General features: G+C 37.2%; 2 protein-coding genes across 6 annotated transcripts in view; one reads left to right on the top strand and one right to left on the bottom strand.

Moving 5' to 3' along the window:
• EZH2 (enhancer of zeste 2 polycomb repressive complex 2 subunit) overlaps positions 1 to 1,842 on the top strand; it is a 49,519-nt gene extending 47,677 nt beyond the window's left edge. For all 4 annotated transcript variants that reach the window (XM_077786395.1, XM_077786400.1, XM_021546265.2 and 1 more), the window contains exons 18-20: positions 506 to 586; positions 699 to 783; positions 1,513 to 1,842. In XM_077786395.1, the coding sequence (XP_077642521.1) occupies positions 506 to 586; positions 699 to 783; positions 1,513 to 1,573 (227 nt within the window). In that variant the 3' untranslated portion in view covers positions 1,574 to 1,842. The remainder of the gene's footprint in view (positions 1 to 505; positions 587 to 698; positions 784 to 1,512) is intronic.
• A 1,912-nt stretch (positions 1,843 to 3,754) lies between these two features.
• CUL1 (cullin 1) overlaps positions 3,755 to 24,252 on the bottom strand; it is a 52,589-nt gene continuing 32,091 nt past the window's right edge. For both annotated transcript variants that reach the window (XM_021546263.2, XM_031503925.2), the window contains 15 exons: positions 21,395 to 21,557; positions 17,294 to 17,424; positions 14,520 to 14,627; positions 14,312 to 14,418; positions 13,157 to 13,205; positions 12,641 to 12,772; positions 11,986 to 12,103; positions 10,957 to 11,033; positions 10,059 to 10,190; positions 9,133 to 9,225; positions 7,923 to 7,970; positions 7,754 to 7,836; positions 6,187 to 6,292; positions 5,333 to 5,446; positions 3,755 to 4,388 (listed from right to left, as the gene is read on the bottom strand). In XM_021546263.2, coding sequence (XP_021401938.1) covers positions 4,308 to 4,388; positions 5,333 to 5,446; positions 6,187 to 6,292; positions 7,754 to 7,836; positions 7,923 to 7,970; positions 9,133 to 9,225; positions 10,059 to 10,190; positions 10,957 to 11,033; positions 11,986 to 12,103; positions 12,641 to 12,772; positions 13,157 to 13,205; positions 14,312 to 14,418; positions 14,520 to 14,627; positions 17,294 to 17,424; positions 21,395 to 21,557 — 1,542 coding nt within the window. In that variant the 3' untranslated portion in view covers positions 3,755 to 4,307. The remainder of the gene's footprint in view (positions 4,389 to 5,332; positions 5,447 to 6,186; positions 6,293 to 7,753; positions 7,837 to 7,922; positions 7,971 to 9,132; positions 9,226 to 10,058; positions 10,191 to 10,956; positions 11,034 to 11,985; positions 12,104 to 12,640; positions 12,773 to 13,156; positions 13,206 to 14,311; positions 14,419 to 14,519; positions 14,628 to 17,293; positions 17,425 to 21,394; positions 21,558 to 24,252) is intronic.

Raw genomic sequence — 24,252 nt, 5'->3', positions numbered from 1 at the left:
CTAAAGAATGTAAAAGGTTTGCCAGGTGTTGTCTGAAGTAATTTTACTGAATTAAATCAGCAGTAAGTTATGATGGGAATTGTGTTGGGGGAAAAAAAAAGCCACCTACAGATATGTGGTATGTGGCTGCTGCCATTAGAAGAGAAAAATACAGACTGCACTATGTCAAGTAGAAAATACTAGAAAATAGTTGAAATGAGGAAAAAAAACCTGCTGCTTTATGTCAGTGTTGACTTAGCATATTTACAGAGCTTGTCCTTGTGGAATAAAGGTAGAGAAGCTTCAATGGGTAGCTAAGGTGCCGCTATGCCACTGTGGCAGGAGGTAAAGGAAAAGCAGAGTTCAGCTGTTGTAGAGTGGTGGGCCAGCTCTTCCATGGGGCAAGCTGTGCAGTTATCATCTTCAGCTGCTAAGGTCCAAGCACACTAGGTATTAAACTCAAAAATGTGTTTGTAGGTGACCCATCCATCATTTGTGGGATTTGTTGTTTTTTCCACCCCCCTAGATTTTGTGGTTGATGCAACACGCAAGGGCAACAAAATTAGATTTGCAAACCATTCAGTAAATCCCAACTGCTATGCAAAAGGTAAGTTTCTCATTTACTTGCTTTTCATCAATGTATGAAATACTGTGACGTATTTCTTTAGCATGCATTTTCTCAGTATTTGTACTAACATACCTAATTTATTTTAAAACAGTTATGATGGTTAATGGCGATCACAGAATAGGAATATTTGCTAAAAGAGCCATTCAGACTGGTGAAGAACTGTTCTTTGACTACAGGTGGGTAGATGAATTTCAGATGGAATTAGCTTTCAGTATCTGTGCAGCTCAGAGTTATGCCTGGCCCCTGCAGCCTCAGGTCTCAGCAGCTGAGAAGCAGCTCTCCCCACATTGGTTTTGTTAAGCCAGATGCCATAGCAAGACTGATTTCACTAATGCAGCTGGTTAAGAGCCTGCAAGCTTGGAAAAGCAGCTCATATAAAGCAAAGTGTAGTGACAGATGGGGACAGACTTTCTGTGGTTGGGTTACCTAGGTATCAGTACAAGTTAACTCCCCCCTCATTCAGAAATAGGCAAGCATTTCAGAGAATGAAATTTCAGAATTACTACAAACAAGTACTTGCTAAGAATGTGTCCTTATTTCCTCTACAATCATCTCACTTGGCAAAAAGCAAGCTGTCCAGTGGCAATACTGTGTAGGTCAGCCAGGAGAGATGCAGTTGCTTTCCAGTCCTGAAAATGAACTTCAGGACTGGTAGATTCAAGGTAAAAAAGTATGGAATTTTAATGATTTGTCTCCTCTTGATCAAACACTTCTGAAAGTAGTTTCTTGAATGGGTCAGCAGTGCTATTCACCTGCAAATTCACACAAGGAAGAAACACCCCAGCTGTTGAAGAAACGATAGGAAATCTGAGTATTCCAGGCTGCGGTGTCATTCTGTCAGGATAATGAAGCTGAAATGTTCCATGACACTACTTCTTTGTGATTTTATTTTTTTTTAATTTCAGATATAGCCAAGCTGATGCCCTTAAGTATGTGGGCATTGAAAGAGAAATGGAAATCCCTTGACACCAGCTACCTCTTCTTTTAAACAAACAGCTGCCTTATCTTCAGGAATTTCTAGTACTGTGGGCAATTTTAGAAAAATAAATATGATGCAATTTGAAATTCTGTATTTGCAAAGTACTGTAACAGTAATTTATAGCAACAAATTTTAAGAAAAACAACTTTTTATTGCCTTCTCACCAGCTGCAAAGTGTTTTGTACCTATGAACTTTTGCAATAATGTGGTGTGGTACATTTTTCAACCTTGAATAAAGGATACTTGAACTTCTTCATTTTTATTGGAATCGAGTTGAAATTTTGTGTCAGCCCCTTGAAAGCAATGTGAATTGAAACTGTAACTTCTGTGCAAAGGCAGCTCCACACTTTTCTCCTGTTACTTCGGGTCACCTTTATTATCAGCGTAAAGATGGAAACAGTGTAGATGTCAGTCGGGTGATTGTGGTGCTGCAGTGCCTAAGTGAGACAAGCGGAGTCTTGCAGCTTCTCAGCTCCCTCAGCATGCAGTTACATCCCTGCTCTCTGGAGTAATGGCTGCAGCCCAGAAACTCCTACAATTGCCAGAATAGCTGTGATTTCTGTGACAAACGCTACTTTCAAGGTGAAGCTGTGGTAAAAGGTGCCCTTACTGTGGCTTCTCTGAAGCAACAAACTGAATGATGAACACAACAGTAACTACACATATATTAAAAGGTTAAGAGATGCAGAAGAGAAATGTGTAAATTTCATCCAGAAACATTTAGATTGCAGCTAGATGTCTGTACAGGGCTAGCACATTTATTTCTTGCTAGTGGATTACGAACTGTGCAGCCTCTTGCAAAGTAGAACACAATGCTCTGGGCAAATCAGCCAGAGTAGGAGGCAGGCACAGGGTGGCATTATTGCCAAACTGAGTCCATGAAATCCCGTCCATCGTGACCATTTACCTGCTGCACTGAGGGGGCTCCAAGCCTGGGCCTGAATTCAGCTCTTCCCGCTTCCACACTCCCACGTAGAGCAGGCAGCTGCCCACGCCTTGGTAGTGGCTCAAGTAAGAACTAGGAGTTCATAAGGAAAAGAACAGTTCAAAAATAAAAACCTGATTTTCTCCCTGCTCAGGTAGAGCACAGTTCCTGATCTGAAGGATGCACAGTACACAAAGCATTGCTTTAACCAGCCAAGGGCTTCGAAAGGTAGCTCAGAGCAGGTGATATCTGGACTTCCAACTAAGAAAGGAGTTCAGGCTGCTTCTTTGTCATCATGGCACACAGATCCTGCCAAAGAAATTTATTAGCTCTGAACTTTCTGCAAGAAGGGTTCACAAAACCAAACCAGCATCTTAGGAAAAAAATAAAAATAATTAAGCAACATCACCAGCTCCATTCTTCTAAACTTCCAAAAGCAACTGTGAGCAGCAAGATGCTTCTATTGCCCCTAATGGCAGTCTTTAGCTCTTTCAGAACAGAAATACCAAACATACAAAATCCCCTCCCTTCTAGTACTGCTCAGGTTTTGTTTTTAACCCAGAGTTAAACTGTAACCATTAGTTTCTGTCAAGAGAAACATTAGTAACAAAAAAACTGGCTTTTTTTCCTGTGAAAATAAACTAAATAAAATCAGTTTTGATACAGGGTAAAATGGCTATAGACCTTAAGTTCTTTCCACGATCAAGATTAGAAAATATAGATTACCAAAAGTGAGACCTGTGAGGATGGCAGCATTTTGCTTGTAGCATATGGAAAGCCAATACTAATTTCATAAAATGTTGTGAGAAGAATGGAATGAGGCCTGCTCAATCAAGCTATGTGTAGTAACACTTGAAAGTATTTTAATTCCCATCCCAGGTTGCATTTAATGGGAATTGTTCTTCAGGAACACACCCAATTTCCTGCTCCAGTCAAAGAAATGGGCAGCCTAAACCTCCTTTATTCTAGGCAGCATTTATGCAAGTGGGATGCACTTCATAGCACAATGAGCAATGTTAAAACAGGCTCCAATTTCAGATGACCAAGCATTGCCACATACATTCTGAGTATTTTCTGTTCTGCATATCTTGTGAAATCATCACAAATTTATTTTCAAAGTGCAGACATTTCCTCTTCAAAAAGAAATAACATGCACAGATAATGATAGATGACAGTATCTTCAGAGAAGAAAATATTCTTAACGCACCAGAAAATGGGGAGGAAAAGCAAAACGAATTCCTAATAGCTTTCATAACCATTATACCTTTTATTTACATTTAGAAAGATAATTCATGAAACTTAAAACAATAAAACCAAATGCAACTTGTACAGAAATCTTTTAATTTGTTTTTATTATTTATCACACATTAAAAAATGAAACACACTATACAAATGGTTTTTCATAGCAGATTACACATGGGTCCATTCAGACTCGCTCTCCAAGTGCTGCCAACATGTATAAGTGCTGCCTGTGATGGCAGCTGTTTATCATATAGCCAATGTATTGATTTAAATGCAGTAGCATGCAACCCTTAAATGAGAAGGGTCTGATTCCTTTCTGTTCTTAAATTAGGTTAAATGGCATTGGTGTCCATATTTACATACTTGAAATGTATCAATCCTGAGCAGTTCTGATGTAAATCTGAGACTGGCTGATGGAGTCCTGGTCTCAGTCATTAAAAAGGGAGGTCCAAATGGCAGCAGGGTGGCTGCTATGAAGTTCTGTCGCTTTCATTCTTTCCATCACATACCTACTTGCTGAGTGTCACACAGTCAGGTAATTGCTAATAAAAATGCTAAGCCAAGTAACTGTAGGTGTCCTTCTCACCATCTACACGTTCCAAGTACTCCTTCTCAATGAGGATGTCGATGCATTTCTGTGGGAGGAACAGAGCAGAGGTAAGCTGTGGGACATGGGCATAAAAGCCCTCTCTGGGGTTGCTCCAAACTTTGATTTTGACCCCCGAGGGAGTTCCCTGCCAAGCAGAAGACGGGAATAGGCAAAGGATGCAAACCACAGCAGTTCACTCTTCTCTTTCTGACCACATCCAAGCAGAAGGCTTTGCTAATCCACTAAACTGAATTAAACTTACTGGACACCATTCCAGGGGTGTGGCTGGGAGATCACCAGTATGTTGAGCAACTTCATAGTAAGACACCAAATAAAGAATTACACCAAGATGCAGAGTTTGTGTAAGGTCAAGAAAGAGAGCAGCAGCAGTGAGGAGCTGTCTGTGTCACTGCCAGCACTGGCAATGCCAGTTTATGCAACTGCTCTCACTGCCTGTCCTTTGCCTCACCTACCCATTGGTTGTGGATATGAAAACTTCTGGTGAGCTCACTAAAACAAACTGATGAAGAAATTAATATACATTAATTAATAATATAATCAATAGAATTATGAGTAAATAATGAAATACAATGCCCCCTTCCCCAACATTTTTACTGTAAAGGAAAGCAGGAAACTTTTATCATGCTAATCCCAGGGCTGACTGTTGTTCCACAACTAGGAAAGAAGGAACAAAAGGAAAACCTGGAACAAGGGCAAGCTGATACTGATGTCAAAAGATGCAATCCAGCTACTATTTTACCACCACTGCCAACAATGTGAAACATGAAGAGTACCCTAAAAGAAGTGCAGTATTTCTGGTTTAAATATTTCTTACTTGCAACTAAAAAAGAAAACTGTCCCACCTCCTTAGCTTTCCTTTTTAATTCACCATCTCCTTAGCTTTCCTTTTTAATTCAGAAGCATGTGTTTTGTCTGCGTATATATCCTCACCTCCTGGAATCCAGGTTCAGAGATGCAGGTCTCACATACCTTAATTACAGGAACTCGTGGCTTGAACCTTGAGGACAGCTGTGTTAGCACTTCTCCAAGCAGTTGCTGGTGTTTTAAAACTTTCCTCATTTTCATGATTCTCACAATAGCAGCCTGCACAGCAAAGTTGGGAAGGTGTGTTTAGGAGCAAAGTACTTGTCCCTCTGTGTAAAGCCATTTAACTCCCCTAGATCACCACCACAACCAACTCGAGCAGCAGACGGGGAGAAGCTTGCCCACGAGTGTCAGCTACTCACACAGACTTCAGGAACTCAGAGTCTCCACAGCACACAGTCATCAGAAGTGGTTTTGACACATGAATTTTTAAAACTGTGCTTACAGTCAGTCAATCATAATAATAAAAGCGCCAACTGGTAACAAGAGCCACACCAAACTACTTGTGTAGCAAAAAGCTTTCTTTATATATTTAACTTTACTGTGACACTGTCTTACTGTACAACTGTATTTCCTTTCACGGCCTCTCAAGTGGATTCCAAATGAACTAATATAAAACCATTGTTGATTTTATACTACCTGTATTACTATTTTTATATTATTCAGTTTTCACCCAGGACAAGGTCTGGTGAACATGTATCCAAGGAACCCAAACACTCAACAACATCAGGTTAGAACAATGTGAATGAAAACGTCCTGTCTGTAGAAGTACCTTCCTCCAGTTTCTACTATAGACTCAAATCACCTTTAACAATATTTAAAATACATTTTTTGAACTCTAATGTAGTTAGAGCATGTTGTCTTCTACTAAAAATTAGGAAAACCCTGAAGTAAGTGTAATTAAATGATTACAAAGATGTGATTCTGAGTCCATGACAGCATTCTGCAATAAAACTCACCTGAATCAGTAGTTTTCTGTCTTCCTCTATATTTTTGTGTGTAGTTTCTTGCTCCTGCTTCTGTTCAGTCTTCATTGGCACATTGATGTTTACCCTTAATTTTTTGCTGTAAAGAAAAGCATAAGTCAATGAACAATTAGACTGTTTAAAAACCTAAGAAACACAGAAAAAACTCCAAACAAAACCCAACTCCAAAAAAAAAGCCACAGCACCATAATTACAACAATACAGGACTTTGGCTCTTCTGAAAACTTAGATGCTCTTATTCAAGTTAAAAAAAAATTAAAATAAAAATAAAGAATGCCCACAACCAACCAAGGAAACAAAATACCTTTCTGGTGGGTGTCAATGTATCTCACAGCTTGCTGAATCCATCCTAATGATCTGTGTAACTAGCACTGTACAGTTACACTGTATTCAAAATATTATTGTGTGTAGTAAGAAGCTTGGAATCAGTGAAGGGGACAAAAAGTCAATGTAAGCAGAATCACCTTTCTAATTTACAGACTGGATTCTGAACATAATGTGGAGAAACCTGTTTGTTCTGTGTTCTGAGCTCTGCTTTTCTTTCACACACTCCCTGGCACTGACAGCTGTGCTGAGGTGAGCCCACTGCCACATGTGGCCACTCAAGACAAGGTCCTCTGTCACAAGTGGGAAGCAAACCTCAGCATCGGAGCACCAGGGAGCACAGGGCTCTGCTCAGACCTGTTAGCTGCACCGAGAAGATCTGTTATTTATTTAGCACAGTGTTCTCCATCATAAATTGGGAACAAGCTGCTGCACAGTGCAGCAACACTGAGCTGTTTCCATCACTGCATTAATGCAACAGACCATGAATTCTCAAACCTTTAATTTGGTAAAGGGGGACAGAGATGAGATAAAGGGTGAGTTGAGGTATAAGGAAAGGTTTTAAAATGTTTCTTTCACATGAGATCTTATCTTCGGGAAGTACTGAACTCCTCACTGAATTTATGTGTGTTTATATCTATGCTCTGGCAAGCATGATAAAAAGTACCACAGTGCTGTAAACAGCTTAAAATGCACAACTGTTTAAAGTAAGTAATAAAATCTACTGAAAAATTGTGTTTATTAAGTCTTCAAATCACTGTATACACCATGGTTATAAAACAAGCCTGATCTTCTAGTGTTAGCAGCAGTGGATGAACATTTGTGCCTCTGACCTTTGCTGCTCACTGGACACTAGTGTAACCTTATAAAATATCATGGATTTGCTGAGTGCATGAAAATAACACCTTGGCAAAACAGCAGCACTTGAATCAATTATTCAAGAATTGGACAATTAAGGAACAAAAAGAGCATATGAAAATATGTCAGGCCTTACCTTTATTTTACCTTTATGACAAAGTCAGAGTCAAAGAGCTGAAATCACACTCAACCCCCACCACTCACCAGCCCTTTCCCTTAATGCTGGCAAACATTGGATCTACATTTGAATTGGCACTTGAACCCTGAAGCTTGCATCCCAAGTATATTAGGTTTCACCCAGATTTTGAAAGCAGAGGAGGATGCTACCCATTATACCTAAGTAATGCATGCTGCTTACTTTTTGTAACCAAGATACAGTTTTATTAAAGTATCTGGTTTTAACTCCACTTCATCAACATTTGCATTTTCGTCTTCTAAAACCTGCAATAAATAAAGAAACAAACAATAAATAGTCTAACATATTTCACTGTATGTTAAGCAGGTCATAAAAAAACAAGAGTACTTACAAGTAATTTTGATTTCAACAGTATCTGTAGAACTTGTGCCAAGATATCCTACAAAATTATAGAAAACATTATCGGAGCAGATAGACAGCACCTTTGTCTAACTTAAAAACTTGAACAAGAATGCACATATTTAGACTAAGAACTAATGAGTGCAGAACACTGCAAAATGAAGGGGCAAGAAAAAGCAGTAAAAACCTAGTTCACAGAAATAAAACAATGTCCTCTTTTGGTGTTATGACATATCCCACTTGTGGTTGGTCAAATATCATAAAATTCTTGAGAAATACTAATTCCAAAAAAAAAGATCTTTCCACTTGCTGCTTTAGGAACTATTTTGCAACTAGATTTATATGCCTAAGAAATATTTTTTCCCAAACCATGCAACTATATATACACCATGGCAAGCTTAAACAAACTTCAGAAAGCAAGCACTCTCTGCTTTCTGATTTTTTGTTTTAACAGGGATCCATTCTGGTTGCTGTTGCTGGTTGCTCACTCAGGCGGCTACTGGCAATATTCTGTGCAGGCCTGCAAAGCTGCTATTTTATCACAGTCTGTAATAAATGACAACTCCCTAAGACCTCTGGGTTTGCTGTAATCTATCAGCAACAATAACTTTCTAGGTACACATTTCTAGAAGTAAAGATCCTAGTGAATAGGAATACCTTACTTTCCAGAAGTCAGAGCAGATTTGATTCACATCTACTGCTAAAGGTCAAATAAATATCAAATTGTGGGTCATAAAGCTTGCTTGGGAAGAAAAGGAGGGAACCTTTTCCACAGGAAAGAGTTAGCCAATGAATTGCAGATTTACTGAGTTCATGTAAAAAAGCCTTAAGATATAAAAGAATGACAGATGCATAGATCAATCATTTAGGGAAAATGCTGGTTTTGCTAGAATGTTGTCTTTTAACATTAAAATGTATGCATTGAAATACTGAAAACTTCTACCCAGAGCTCAGCAGGAAGCTAGACAATTCACTCTAGTCATGAACAGGAATGTACATGCACTAAGGCTCATCAGAAGAGCAGGCAGTTATGATTACAGGAAAGTAAATTGATGAAGAATAGAGCATATCTGTCTCCTTTGGGACAGAAACTGGTTCTGGCTCCAAGCATGCGTAATCCAAATTTCTCATGATAGCAGCAAAAGCCCTGAAGACTAAAACACTTGCTCACAAGAGTGTGGTAAAACGTGCAAAGTCACTACCATTTTTATTTGAGTACTGTCTGTCAGCTGCTGCACGGTGTAGGCATCTTCTGTGTTGTACTGCAGTAAAATCGCCATCTGGAATGTGGATGCCTGACAGATCCAAAAACAGAGAGCAGAGGGGACAGAGGGGAAATCAGAAAATGAGAACTTACAAACACTTCCTGAATTTGAACAGCCTGAAATTCACCAGTTAAACACATACACTGGAATATTTGGACAACAGAGAATACCCAAGTGGTGCTAATCAAACTAAATAAAGATAATAAAATGTTGCTTTTACAACCAGAACTCCCCCTTCCAGAATTATCTAAACATAAACCTCAGGATTAGAATAAGTTGGCTTGCTTCAGACACTTTATCAACTCTTCTATTATGGCATCAAAACATTTTCCTTCTATTTGCTAATATAGTTTTAAATTGTTTTCCTCTGTCACTCCAACTCGCCCATTTAATCATCACTGCATCCAGTACAGACTGCTGAATTCATCCTCACAACCCTCCCAACTCCAGCAGAATAATGAAACCAAATTTATACACCAAGCAGCTATCAATGGCTTATCCAAGCCTATCACCACAGGGTTAACATATGTTGATGACAAGGTCAAAGTCTGGCATTATCTTGTTTCTTCTTACTGTTGTGAACTCCCCATCCCATCTACTTTTTGAAAGAAAGCAGACAGTATAGTATAAGCAGCATGAAATCCTAGGCAAAGAGGTTGTATTTATCTCACAAAATGCATTTCAACACCTGTTTAAACTACAGGCAATGTGTTCTGTTTCTTAAGTCAAATTTATTTTAAACACAGATCTTTAGTATCAGTACAGTAAATAAAATAAACATACAATAAGGGTTCTACTGGCTGCATCCAGTCCTCTGAAAACAACCATGACCAAGTGTCTCTATTGGTATGACTTTTCCTTACCTGTAATGTGTATCTGTTTTTGAAACAGTTGGTAACCAATTCCCCTTTGGACAGCTGATACAACCATGTTAATTTTCTTCCACTATGACGACTGGCATAAAATGCAGTAAATCTCTGATAGCTCCGTTCTAACTGTATAAAAACATCAGTAATAAATAAATAAATAAATATTATTTATCTTCATTCACTGTTACTAGAACATATTATGAAAGCAACAGAGGATCAGAAAATCTGATCACCCTCAACCACTGTGTTGTCTAAATAACACAAAGGTAAACTCAAAGTATTCAAATTCAGTAGACTGGATGAAAAATTTCCCTCTGTTATGAGTTTCCCCTTTAGAGTATCATTAACAGTACAAATGTAAATAGGCATTTAAGGTTCATTCTTCCTTTTAGAATACATTAAACATGGTTAGAAAAGCAATTTGTTTTAAGCACCTTCATCCTCCAGGTAACAGCATTAAATTTATTTCTCACATTAAATATTCATGTCTTTTTTCTGGATAAACACTCAGCAGAAAACTAATGATTATAATATCTAAATATTTTACTGGGCAAAGCTGAAGCAATGGTATGAAAAGGTTTCTTAAATTAGGTATATCCAGAAAAATGCACTAACACAGATTTGCTTTAGTTGCTGTTGAATATTTTGAAGAAAGATTCATTAACCAGGGAGTTTTCATGGGAAAGATACAAAACCATGGGTTTCACACAGTTTCCTCTTACTACCTTACTCAATTATCTTCTTCCAAATATCCTCAGGCCAAATAGGCAAATACCAGAGACACTTCTAGTCCTCTCTGATACGCAACAGAATGGAAGGAAACACCAGCTTTGTAAAAAAATTCCTCTCAAGATCATTCTATGCTCAGATGAACCAAGTGCAAGTGCCTCACCTCAGATGGCAGAGCAAACGTGCAGGACTGCTGGAACGGCCACGATCCAGAACTCAGCACCTGGATGCTGAAATCCACTGAAAGAGAGGTGAAGAGGATGAGCTGCATTATTCCATCTTTCTCCTAACTCCACTCTCCTAACTCCTCTCCAGTTCTAACACAGACATGTTTCTGGCTCTTTATCAAACTGACATGGTAAAAGATCTTTAACTACTATTTTACTTTTGTCGGAGCATAACCGAAGTTATTCATGAGAGATGTCACTGCCGTTGGAGAGCTTTAGATTTACCGTTACAGGCACTCAATCTTCTTTTATTTGGAGAAGTTACTACTCTGTTTCCATCCCTACAATGAGTTTCTCTTTTAACACAGAAGTGGGAAAATTTTAAGTGTTCATCATCACTCCACAGTACACAACTGCAAGAACAGACCTTCACACCTATACTTGTAAGGCATTTTGGTCAAGTCATGTATGAATAATAAAAAAACTAAGTAAAATTTAAACCTGATGATACACAACTCTAATTGTAACCCAAGAAATAATTATCAATTCTTTACAGAATTTGGTTCAACATGCTTTAGTTGAAAAGTATAAAAAGGTGATGGGGAATGTAACAACCTGGAAAACAATATACTTTTATCCTTAATACTTTCACACGAGTCTGTATTAAACAGCTAAAAATCAAAACTGCTTAAAGAAAAACATCTCTCCAATCAAACATAAAAAAAAAACAAAAAAAGAAAAAAGAGACAAGATAGTATTCAGCTTAATTTAGTTACGTACCTAAACAAGAGCTCTAAAATCAGGAGGAGGCTACCCAGAAAATATATAAAGAGCTACTAGAAAACAAAGAACAGACCTAGAATTTAAGACCTAATTTAAACATCCCAGCTATCAGGGTCAGAAAAACACTAAGTCTAATTTGTGGCAGTATGAGTAAGTCAAACATTTCCCTCACACACTTAGTTCTGCAGTAATAAGAGGAAGCTATACTGTGCAAAAGTAACTTAGGTAAAGGTATTACTTACAATCTAATGGTTCTGAATTGGTCAGATGCTTTTTAAACTGCTCATTCAAATCCTTGCTTACACCAATATCTTGGAACATCCGCTGCAGCTTAGAGGTATACTCAAAACCACAAGCTTGCTGTATTTGAAAGCACAGATACATCAGCAAAACACATTTTGGACATTGGATAATGAGAAGAACAAAGTGTTGGAACTTCTTTCTTAACAGAAAATGTATAAAGTTCTGTATTTCCCTTACTCAAAGTGCCAATCCCCCCTGGAATATGCGCTTTATCTGCCACTGAAAACTGAGGAAAATTTTGTTTAAAAATTAAGCGAAACACAATGAAACAGACTAGTCAAAGGGTAGTCAGTTGTATTTTGCTTAACTCTGCATAAATACGGGTTAACAAAATTAAGCTACTTTTCAGTACTCATTCCCTTGAATAATTAAATCCATGTCATTCATTTGATTAAGAATAATTAAGCTTAGCTCCATCAGGCAGACATGCACTAGAAGTCCCTATGATTAAAAAAAAAGAGAGAAAAAATAGACCTAGGTTGTGTATTTTTCTGTGCATAAAATAAACAAATGAAAGGACATATGTCAATGCTTTCCAAAACAGTGTGAAGACCTGCAGGGCAGTAGATCATGGGACAGTAATGGAATACTTACTTTTAGTTTGGAGATCATGCTTGCCTCAGCATCATCACTGGCACTGTTTTGATGCACAAGTCTCTTTGCCAGCATTTTAGCATAGAATTTTTGAAACACATCTTTATCCTCAATGTATTTGAAGACAACCATCTGGAAAAGCCAAGATAATTTGTAAGGAAAAAATATTTAAACATTTGTCTTAAGAAAGATGTAGCAGGAGCTACTTAATTTGCAACTAAATTTTAAAGATTGGGGGTTTTGTTTGGCTTTTTTGGGGGAGGGTGGAGGGACTAATGGTGTGTTTGCTTTAAATATAGATACTATTTTAAAACAAAAACTGTATATTCCACATGTAAAGAGTATTATATATATGGATATATAATGATATAAAAAGATATTGTGGAAATTATATATTTTATATGCACAGACAGATTAAGCAAAAGCATAGCTTCAATATAGCCACTTTAAATCTGCTGTGTTTTTTTAATAAACAAAATAATTTTTATATTTTATATGTATTTATAGACATCTTACCACTTGATTGAGTGTATCTTCCAATTCTGCTTCTTCGGGGTTCTTTGAGCTGCAATTAAAGAAGTGCATTTTTAATGAGTCCCAAACCAGCAGAATTAAACCAACATATGGATGCATATGGATGCTTCAGAAGTAAAAGAATGCAAATTTGAGTAGTTCTGGGATCAAAAGCTCTTTAGAAAGAAAACAATGTAGTCAACAGTTCACTGCTTCACCTGTCAACAATTCTGAAGTTCCCAAATGTCACAGGCTGAAGTTCTGGACCATGACTTGCTGGTGCTTCTCAGGATTTATGAGCTTAAACATGGACCTCTCTCTTCCTGCTGCTAAAAGCTATCTTTATTTCTTATCTTAGATCGTACAGTGAGAAGAAACCAGCTCACAGAGCTGGGACTTGACTAGGTGAAATCTCAGGTGGCACCACATTGTCTTCCTCCATTTCATGCTTGCCCACCAAATCTACCCCGCACACAGTCAGTATTTGTAAAGGAGAAAATAAACCCTTTGCTGAATGAAGGAGGAGATGGGAAAGAGAAAAGTGAGCAAGTTGTCCCTTTTTTGGGTTGTTTGGTGGTGGCTTTTTTCCCTCCACCAAAGCAACTAGAAATGTTGCCAGGAACAAATCTGACACCAATCCAGTATGAACTGAACTGATACCAACTCAGTGTATGAGCTGCTGAATCATTTAAAGACAAATAACTTGAATTAATATTGAACTATGAAAAGTTAGAAAGCAGTTTTTCTCCTCAATTTCTGCCCAGATAGTAGAAGCTATAGAAAAAAAAAAAGGAGGAAAGCAACAGTTTTAATGGAAAAAGGGAATGTGCATCTTTTTACAACATACAACCCAATTTAAGTTTTTCAGTGTAAAAAACCCTACCTAAAACCCCTCCTTCAGTTTTACTGAAAAACAAACACTTAAGATTCCTATAAGGCAAGAAAGATTTTCTTATTTCCTCCAATCTTCCTTAAAAAGAATACCAAACAACACAGCCTTTAGGAATGGTCCTACTGAAATTTTTGTATCCAGAATTTGATAAAGTTAATTTCTTGCAAAGTGAAGTTCTGTTTCTGAACACAGTATAAAACTTCATAGGCTAAAACCTTTAAAAATAAAAGCCAACATGATATAATAACTTGTCTTTGAGGACATACCTTTTCTTTAGTAAAGAGTCACAGTATCGTGCCAATAGCTCTGGGGATTTACTGGATGATTGAGCCATTTTTGTCACTGCATTATTATTTATAAATCGACCACAAGCCTACAAATCACAAAAGACAGTGAAATTTTGGGAGACAATTTTTTTTATTTTGCATGGGAAAAAAAAAAAAAAGTCCAGCATCTGCCACTACATGCACTTACTTTGTCTAGTGCAGCCACGAAGCCAGCATCATTGTTGAATGCAGACATGACTAATGCATTGTATTTCTTATGGACATCCAACACTGTCTGTACATACATTTTTGGATCCTGCAATAAGGAGAGACTGGATTTTGCAACCTATTAACTTTCTGCTTTCTACTTTCTCCAAAATGGAGCTATTCTCTGGCCCAAGAAAATTTGTGTGGAGAAAGCCTACGAAGTATTAGAAACATTTTAGAGGTAAACTAGTACCCAGTACTAGTTCAGGTCCTATGTCCAGGATTGACTAACATTACTGCAAGCTTTCATTTGCAGCAACCAGAGTGCAGAGTGTACCACATCACACAAAAGACAACTAAGTATTTACTCACCACTGCAAACATTTTCAAAGACTTAAACTTATTTCAAGGCACACCTGAGAGAGCTGGACAATCATAAAATGGCAGCTGCTATAGAGGAAAACCTCTGCAGTAAGAATGTGACTGGTATATATCCAGTAGGTACAACTTAGTACAGACACATCAGTCATTGGTAGTTCTTAAAAATTACGTGCTCAGCACCCAGTGGCAGCCAAATGTCAGTAAACATCAAGCTCACTGTACTCAGACTGAGCTCTTTGTGCAGTTACTGATCTTTGCTTCTCAATGAAGATGGAGCAGAGTCAAGGAGTAGGGACAGTGATGGGCAAGTAAATCATCAGGCACACAAGACAGCTACTGCACAACAGACTAAAAAAGGCTGGAAGTCTTCAGTTTGGAGATCAGAAGGTCTTGTTGGCTAAAAGTAGTGGAATATGGGCAGGGTTTTATCAGGATCCTGAAAAACATTTCCTGTTGCCACTGAAGACAGACACAGACTACCATGGACCACCAATCTAATGACATGCTTGAGACAAAGAACTGAGATTATTGAGAATTTCTGAGATAAGGAATGCAAGTGGATTTGAAGGACATTCAGAAAAGTACTGATTACAAGGACTAAAAAAAAAACAACAAACAAAATGCACAGAAAGCAGCCAATCTTCTGACTGAAAAGCAGTCTTGTTAACAGAGACTAGAACACAACTACTTCTGCATTGAAGTCTAAAATAGGTGAAATGAGTCAGGTTGCTATGACTGTTTCTTTGTACTGACTACACAGAAAGCGAGAAGCATGTGTTCACCTGATTATCTGTTTAGACACAGAACAGGTAAAGGAAGTTGGGAAGAATAAATCCTAAGTAGGATAGAGGACTAACAAAGCAATGATGAACAGCAATACAGTGGTGTGTGGGATATTGCAAGAAAAGGCAGGATGGTTCCCAAGGGTAACAGCCAGAGATACTGCTGTGAAAATGAAGAACAAATATGTGGAATAAGGAACAAAAGAGAAAGATGTAGAAACAAGAAAAAGTGGCAGAGGCAGGAAGAATTTTGTAAATGGTTGGACTCAGCTAATACATGCAAATCTTGGACCTCCCCTCTCTGAAATATGAAATAATTCCTGGAGAAAGATTTTTTTTTTTTTTTTCTTTTCCTGGCCTAATTCTTCAAGGCCTAAGCAGAAAAAAGCCTCGAGAGTGATGACCACTAGGGGGATGTGCCAAGCATGGAGCAAATCTGATTTCAACATTTATGAGACATCTACAAATGAAACTGAAGATTCCTGAACTTGCTTCATGATTACTTTATGATTCATAAAAAAAAATCAACACTGCTAAAAAGCTATGCACTTAAAACTATAGAAATGAGCAACAGATCCTTCAATACAGATTACTGTTTTAGAATGAAGCTTTTTCAAGAACTTCTCAGGAAAGCAACAAGTTAAAATAAACTTTGTCAAAAATCAAAGTTTATCATAGAATCATAGTGTATCCTGAGTTGGAAGGGACCCATAAGAATAATTGAAGTCCAACCCCTGACTCTGCACAGGACCACCCTGAGAATCACACTGATGATGTAATTATCAATGACAATGCCTGAGAGCATTGTCTAAATGCTTCTTGAATTCCACTTTAAATAAAATTTACCAGAATCTCTATTCTATCCTGATCTTACTTTGTGTAGTGTTTCTTTCTTTCTTTTCCCCTGGAAAACATCCTATTGTCTAAAGAGAAGAAAGTCGGCAAAGGATTTAAACAACTTCATGTTGCCAAGATGCAACCCTAATCAATACAAAACTAAGTTTGAAATTACAATTATGGGATGAAAATAGCAGCCTTTCCAAAGACTTGATCTCCTCCTCCTCATATTGTGACCTTTCCAACCATTTAAGTTCATTCTTCTCCTTCTATTTCTCATGCTTTTCCAAACAGAATAAAGACATTATCAAAAAACTCAAACCAAGAGAAACTTTCTCTAGATAGTCTCATTCAAGTCAGAATTCCTTAAGATGATGAAATAAAATACAGTCAACTGGAGAGAATGCTTCTTGAAACAGTGGACTTCAGGTGTACTTATATTGTACATGTTAGTGTTTGCACAGCCAGCTTTCCAAGCAGCCTAACACCTGACAGAGAGCAAGATCCCAGATGGAAATTCACCCTCCTCCTCAAAACCAAACCAAAACCCCCACAACCTGCCCAAACCAAATGAAAGCAAAAAAGACCCCTAAAATTTAAACAGTAGAAACAGAGTGCTTTAAGCCCTCAACTAACATTTGAGAATTGCCAAGTCCTTACAAATTAAATTAGTGAGAGGGAAAACAAACAAACTGGAAGTTTTATCAGGAAGAATTCACTATCCTCTAATGTAACATTGGCAGCACATACAGACTTGTTCTGATGGGATACTTGCATTTAGTGCAGCTTCTCCACATTTCTCAATTGCAGCTAGACCCTGATTATGAATGTGGGTTTCTAAAAGTTTTTTCAGCTCTCCAAGGCCATCCTGGATTCGAGATACAAGGTTATACATGCGACCCAAGTCTGTAAAAGAGGAAAAAAAAGGAAAGTTAACATCTCCCATCTGTACTGGTTATTGCTTCAAATTCTCATTTACAAGTTGCCAATAGGAGCTAAACATCCATTGTCAACAAAAACACATATGCAACTGCTCCTGTAAAAAGCCAGAAAAAATGACAGTAAACGATTATCCAGTTCGGCAAACCTTTGCAATCACCTGGAAAGCTGACACTAGTTAAAGAGAAAACAATTTGTTATATTAGGATCTATTTTTAACCTTCACAATGCAACAAATCTCAAGAAGAAAAACACACCATTTGAATGGTAGAAAATTTACTTCTGATTTTTAGTATTCACAGGTTTCAAGCAATGATTTAAAAATGGTGTTAAACCTCTCTTGTTTAAGTAACATTTTGAGGTGCTGCCACAAATTTGGGGCTCTTATTAATGTTACTGCTGGCTGTGCTACGAGTATAATATTTTCCAGCTGACCACTGTCCTTTAAATCTTACTCTGAACAGGTCAGTTCTCAGACATCTAACATTACTTGTAGCTCTTTGCATATCAACACTTTTACTTTGGACAGCATCAGCAGTAATGGTTGGAAATTTAAGGCAAAGTGTTATAGGTTGATATGACCTTAGCAGGTAAATTTAAACATTATAAATCAAATTTCCTTCAATAAGGCACTGACAGTAAAAGACATCTCTTTAAAAAAAACAACTTTAAGTGATTGATTACCAGTAGTGATAATTGTATCTGAAAGAAAAGAGGTTCTGAAAAGCATTACGATAGAACTAATGAAGGTAAAATGGCATGTCATTTCACTATCAAGCATGGTAATGCTTCATATTAAAATCTCACCAGTTTTCAGCCAACACTTTCCAAATCAGTTAGCAATTTTGGCAAGTCTAAAACTGAAGAGAGTTTTGGCTTTTATTATTTAGTTTCAACAGGATAGATACTTTGTATTTTCTGAGAGCAGAACTCTTCAAAAAAGAAAGGCAAACATTGAATTGGCCATAAACCAGGTCCACAAACCTGCCAGTGACCTCTTGCAATCTTGCCCTCACTGAACAGGCACTCCAGTGAAACAGTCAACAATCAGATATTTACTGTAAACTACGGAGGATATTTTCACCTTATGAAACACATGTAAAGGTTGACAGCTGCATCTAGCTCTTCTGAGGGGCAAGGACTTCTCTGAAGGACTTGTGAGCGATTTATTATCACCAGAGATTATCAGATTAAACAAAACAGAGCAATCAGTGAGCTAGTGCTCTACCTAACTCTGAAATGTAACACATAGTTTGATGCCTTCTAATACTGAAGGGATGACGTTGCAGTTCAGTTAGGTTTCTGTATAGCCCTTTTCTTTCCTTAAAACTTTGTCAAAACTTAAACTTGCAGATTTGAAAATGAAACTTTTTTTTCTCTTTGTGAAAAACCATTATTGCAACCTGATGTTAACTTCTATAAGAATATATGAATACCATGCAGAACTTTAGAAAAAAGGAAAATAATGCCGTGCATAGATACAGCAAGCTGCTACTATATTTACCCACAAACGAGTGTTCACAGGTTGGTTTACCAGGATGTCTGTGTTGGGTGAAATAAGGAAGAGATGGTACAAAGCCTCATGGAAGATTTGCATGGTAACTCCACCTACATCATTACAGCCTTCTCCCAATAAACCAAATTATTTCCTACAGGTATTATACTGATGTGAGTATGTAACCCATAAGGAATGTGTCCCACAACCTTTATAACCAGTTTATGCATTAGTTGCACAACAGATTAAGTTACAGAACACCAAAAGGAGTGGCCTTTTGGCCACTGTGTTTGTGCAAACTGGGTTTGATATTTTCCAACACAGTTTGCATAAAAGGACCTCAAAACCAGTGTAATTTCAAGAGCGAAGCAACAAATATTTTAATCAAGAGCAACCTTTTTTTGTAAGTTTAGGACAGTCTACCAAAGGCTATGTTAGTATATCATAAATTGGAGAATTAACTGATTACTGTGATTAAAGAGTGAATTATCAGACTATTACTGAAAATATATTTTCTAATCTTGAAACTTCATCAATCTTATAAAGGGCAAGGGAATTGCTACTATTTCCATAACTGAAGCCTGATAATAGAAAAGAAAATATTTTGAAAAAGAAGAAAAAAAAAAAATCAAGCATTTTAAAAAAAGTCTAGTTGATCTTAGAAATAATCCACACAAAAGTAAACCCAAAGATACATAACTAGACAGTGCCCAAGACACAAGATACTTCTTTTCTTTTATATACCCTGACAAACTTATGGAATTGCATCACTGCAGGAAGTGATTGTACTATGGGCTCACATAACCCATGAGCTTGATAAAGTAGGAGGAAAAAATAAGTCTGTGAAAGTGGCCCAAGTCCAGAAAAAACTTTGTTTGTTCTATTGCTATTTCAATTGTCAGACTCATTTATGAAGTCATTTCACAAACCAACAGCCATGAAAATCTCTTCCAATTATGGAATAAATATTTACAAACACAAACAACATCAGACTCAAATACTAGTACAAATTATTTACATTTAAATCAGCTAACTTCTGACCTACTAATCATACTGAATTGCCCTTTTTGATTTCAAAGCATCTCTTCATTATCAACATGACTGTTATAGATAATAATAATTTGTAGTTGCTATTTTAAGACAGATATACAATGAGACATAGTCACAATTTAAAACTCAAACAAACAATTTTATCATTAGTAACGTAACCACAGCATCTCTTACATTCTGCCCCTTTCATAAGAGCAGTATTTCAGCTGTACAGCAATATTCAGACATGAAATACAGATTTAATTAGTTCCCCAACTGGGAAATCAGAATCATGATTCATCCTCATCATCTGCATGAAACACAGGAATTAGCTCTGGCTGTTATTTTGTGCTATTAACCCCTGAATAAACTCATACAAACCCACATAATTGACAATTCCTTAAAGATACCTAAAGTCTAATAATCTTCACTTATTTCAGAGGAAGTGTTGAAGAAATCTTTATTCTAGGTATTCTCTACGACAATATAAATTTGACCCATTAGCAACACTTAATCATTTTCACAGCCAAAATTAACACATCAATTAATAAATTCCACCTTTTCCTTGTGCTCTGTATTTTCTTGCAGGCCCTCAGCCAGGTAATAATTAGCACTGACTCCATGATTTTCAGAAGGCTGATCAATCATTTTATTATCCTATACTTAAGAAACCCTTACAGACAGTCACAATACAGGTGGACCTAACTGGTCCTTCAGTCCAAACACCATCACCCCTGACTACTTAAGAAACCACCCATTGGTAAAAAAATCTCCATAACTCATTCCACATGCTCATAACAGGTGCAGCAAGTAAAGATAAGAATATTGTTCTTTTCTCTGATCTTCTCATAGCCTTTCTCATGCGATGCCTGGGAAAGTTGTGTGCTGCTCTTTGTAGCCAGAGACTTGCTGCCACACTCTATATGCAATATTATGTATTTTATATATTCTATTTTAAAAGCTACTTATTTGCATCTATTCCTCTTTTAACATTTCCTATACCTACTTCTGAACACTTTTTAAAATTCTCAGTGCTGACTCAGGAAGATCCATGGATTAAACTGAAACAGCTGGAAAGAGTACTGGTCTATTTTTCACCTCCCATCTCTCTCACACAAGCTTCAGCTCCAGCTGGAAAAATGGATCAAGTGCTCTTGAAACTCTTCCAGCCATGTTAAAAGAAATCAAATTAGTGCTGCTCTGCCTTAATATCTGGGACTGGGGTAGGGTCTTTGAAGCAGTATCATCAGTCATCCCAATTTCATCAAAATCTTCTTGTCAGTTTAGTGATCATCTTCTCTCTTAATCTAATTCCTGAACAAATGACATTTAGCTAGCAACAGATTTTACATCATTCACAAATCATCACAGAGGAGAGCTCTAAGCCTAAAGCCAATGTTTGAGATTCCTTACCTTCATTTTTGTCAGCATCCAACAAATTCTGAAACTCTGTATGAAATATCTCCAGGTGTTTTTCGATAAGTACTTGCTCACACTTTCGTGCTAACTCATCTTGTGTGCTCTCATGGAGATATACCTGAACTCTACGCTGCTCCTCAAGAAGGCGAGCTTCAGCCTACAGAAACACAGAGAAAAACATGAAAACCTGCAGGGAAGGCAGAACACGAATCCAACAGCAGAAAACAGGTGCCTGTTCACTAAATTCTTCTAGAAAACAACAACAACAACAAGCAAACTTCTCTCTAGTTTGGTGTTACGGACCAACTACTTTAGCAGTTATTTTTCCAGAAATCATACATTTGGAACTGATGATTATGATGAAAATACAGTGTGCTGTTTAAGTGGCAGGGCAGAATCACAGCAAAACTGTTTTCCAGTTGCTTGTGAATAAGGAGTTTACAGATGGAAATCTGCTGTCAGAAAAAGAAAAAGCCGCTGACATGAGATGCTGGCAGTTTTACCATCAGCAAGTTCTCCAGCTACAGAGGTAGTTCTGTTTAAGACAAAAATGAATGTATTTCATGGCTCCACAAAACTAAAAGGCAGAAAACTACAATTTAACACTAGGCCCATGACAAATTTATTTGAGTATTCTCATCTACATTCTTACACAGAAAAGCTTCCCAATAAATTACAGTCATTTAGACTATACTAGCATTTAGGTTGGCATATGAAATACTACATATGTGTATCTTCTTGGCAAACTAAAATTCTAAATGTCATTCAAGGAATAGAACTTACACTGAAATATAAAACTGAAATTGTTTACATAACAATTACCTCCATTTTGTTTGCAAAAGTGTTGAGATTTGCATTACAAACCATTTGTAACTGCAGCACATTATTAGGGATAAAGGGTGTATGTCCTCTTATCAACTCAAATTATTTAAATGAACAACATAATCAAGTAAATGGAATTAGGTTAATTCATTGTCCTAGTAGGCCAGAGTAACAAGAAAGCATGAAAGATCATATTCTGGACAATAAAAAAGGAACACTTACACTGCAAGTGCACTGTACCACACATAGCTTTAAATCATCTAAGACACTGTTAGCTTCACTCATTCTGCAATGATTTTGCACTTATGTCTTGTAAAATGATCCCAGATTACTGTCTCCTAGATCCAAACCAGCACTGATCAAAATACAGGAAATGCAATCAGAAACTTGAGAAGGCATATAAACTCCAGCTCCAGAGTACTTGCCAGTTTCTTACCAGTAGGGAATAACAATCAACTTCCTTACTGACAGCAAATAGCAGCAAATCTTTCTTATGAACATTGGAACTACTTAGCCTGCATTTAATAAATTCTGTATTTCTGTAGTTAGGAAATTCTGCTGCTTCTGATGCTGCTTCTTAAAATATCCTTAGACCTTTGCTTTTAATGTTAACAGTCAGCTCTCATTGTGAGCTCTTCTATGAAAAGAAGTATTTACTCTAACTTCATGTTTCCTTATAATCTGTTTTATTTGGTGTTCTTATAAATCCATTTTCCTTTTAAAGCCACATTTCAGAAACAGGGGAAAAATGATTAATCCAAACAACAGTAGCTTCACTTGTTTCAACTGTAAAGATGAAAAGTTCAGTGGAAGACTGTATTTCAAGGAACAATCTTAAGAAATACTGACCTTTTTCCCTACAGCACATCAGCCTATGTCAGCTTTACTCATGAGTTCTGGCCTGAGAAGAAAAATTCACAATCTTTCTAAACTCAGTAAGTCTGCCTATGTAACTACATACACAAATCCTAGTTCTAGTTAAGATTTCATTGACTACTCTACAAGACACTACCACAGTTCTACTGTAACACAGTCATGCTATGCTGGTGTGTCCTAGGGTTTCTTTTCATTTTGCAATGCTATTTATCGCCAGACAGAACCCAAAGTACAGTGCTCCAGTGAGAATGTCGAGTAGTTGTACTACCTTTCTTACTTTAAGATTACTCCGTTCACAGTTCATGCTTCCATCAGATTTCTTGTAAGATCTTACAGCCACTAGTGTGTAAGGAGATGCCAAGAGTGCCCAAATGGCTTCTATACATCTATAATATATTAATTTGAGCAGATACATAAGGCTACACACTTTTCTGCTGAACATTTCCCCTGCTGTCTGCTAACTTCGTATGTGCTTTCATCTTCAGCACCAGCTTCAAGCAAAGCAAGTTGTTGTTTTGTGGATTTCTGAAGCCTTGAGGATTGTTTAGGGAACTAATCAGTTATTTCTACTTGTCTGTAATCTCTAGATCTTGAAATAGCAATGACCTTCAGACAGCTTCTTACTGTCCTGTATCAAGGAAGTCTGGATGAGCCAGTTGCTCAGGTTCTAAATGACTGAAATTCCCTTACTTTCTTTTTATATATACATTAGGATGAAGTTAAAACAAGAACTTGAAAGAGAAGAAAAAAAAATTAATTCAACAAGAGAAAAGTAAACATAGGTTGATCTGGTAATTATTGGGAAACTACTAAAGACACAATTCCTTTTACTGTGTTATTGGACTTCCCCTCCAATATTTTTCTTTTCTTTTGCAGTAATTCATTGACTTTAATGCCAAGAGTTAAGAAAGGATACGTTCTGTGGTAAAAAGCATTACACAAAGAATACTGCAGGGAGGGATGTGTATCTGCACATTACATACTTTAAAAGTTCTCTTCTTTTTTAACTAAGCTGAAAGGGAATAAACAATCAGCAATTCAGAAAGTGAAGAAATGTGCCAAGAAAAAAATATATGAAGCAGCACTTGTCCAAGGTGGAAGATGACCTATCTACTACCGGGTCAGTAAGACTGACCTAATAACCAGTCTAGAAA

This window comes from Lonchura striata, chromosome 1, assembly GCF_046129695.1.
Source record: "Lonchura striata isolate bLonStr1 chromosome 1, bLonStr1.mat, whole genome shotgun sequence".
Lineage (NCBI taxonomy): Eukaryota > Metazoa > Chordata > Aves > Passeriformes > Estrildidae > Lonchura > Lonchura striata.
The sequence above is the reverse complement of the archived record's forward strand: the minus strand, read 5'-3'. Positions and strand labels throughout refer to the sequence as shown.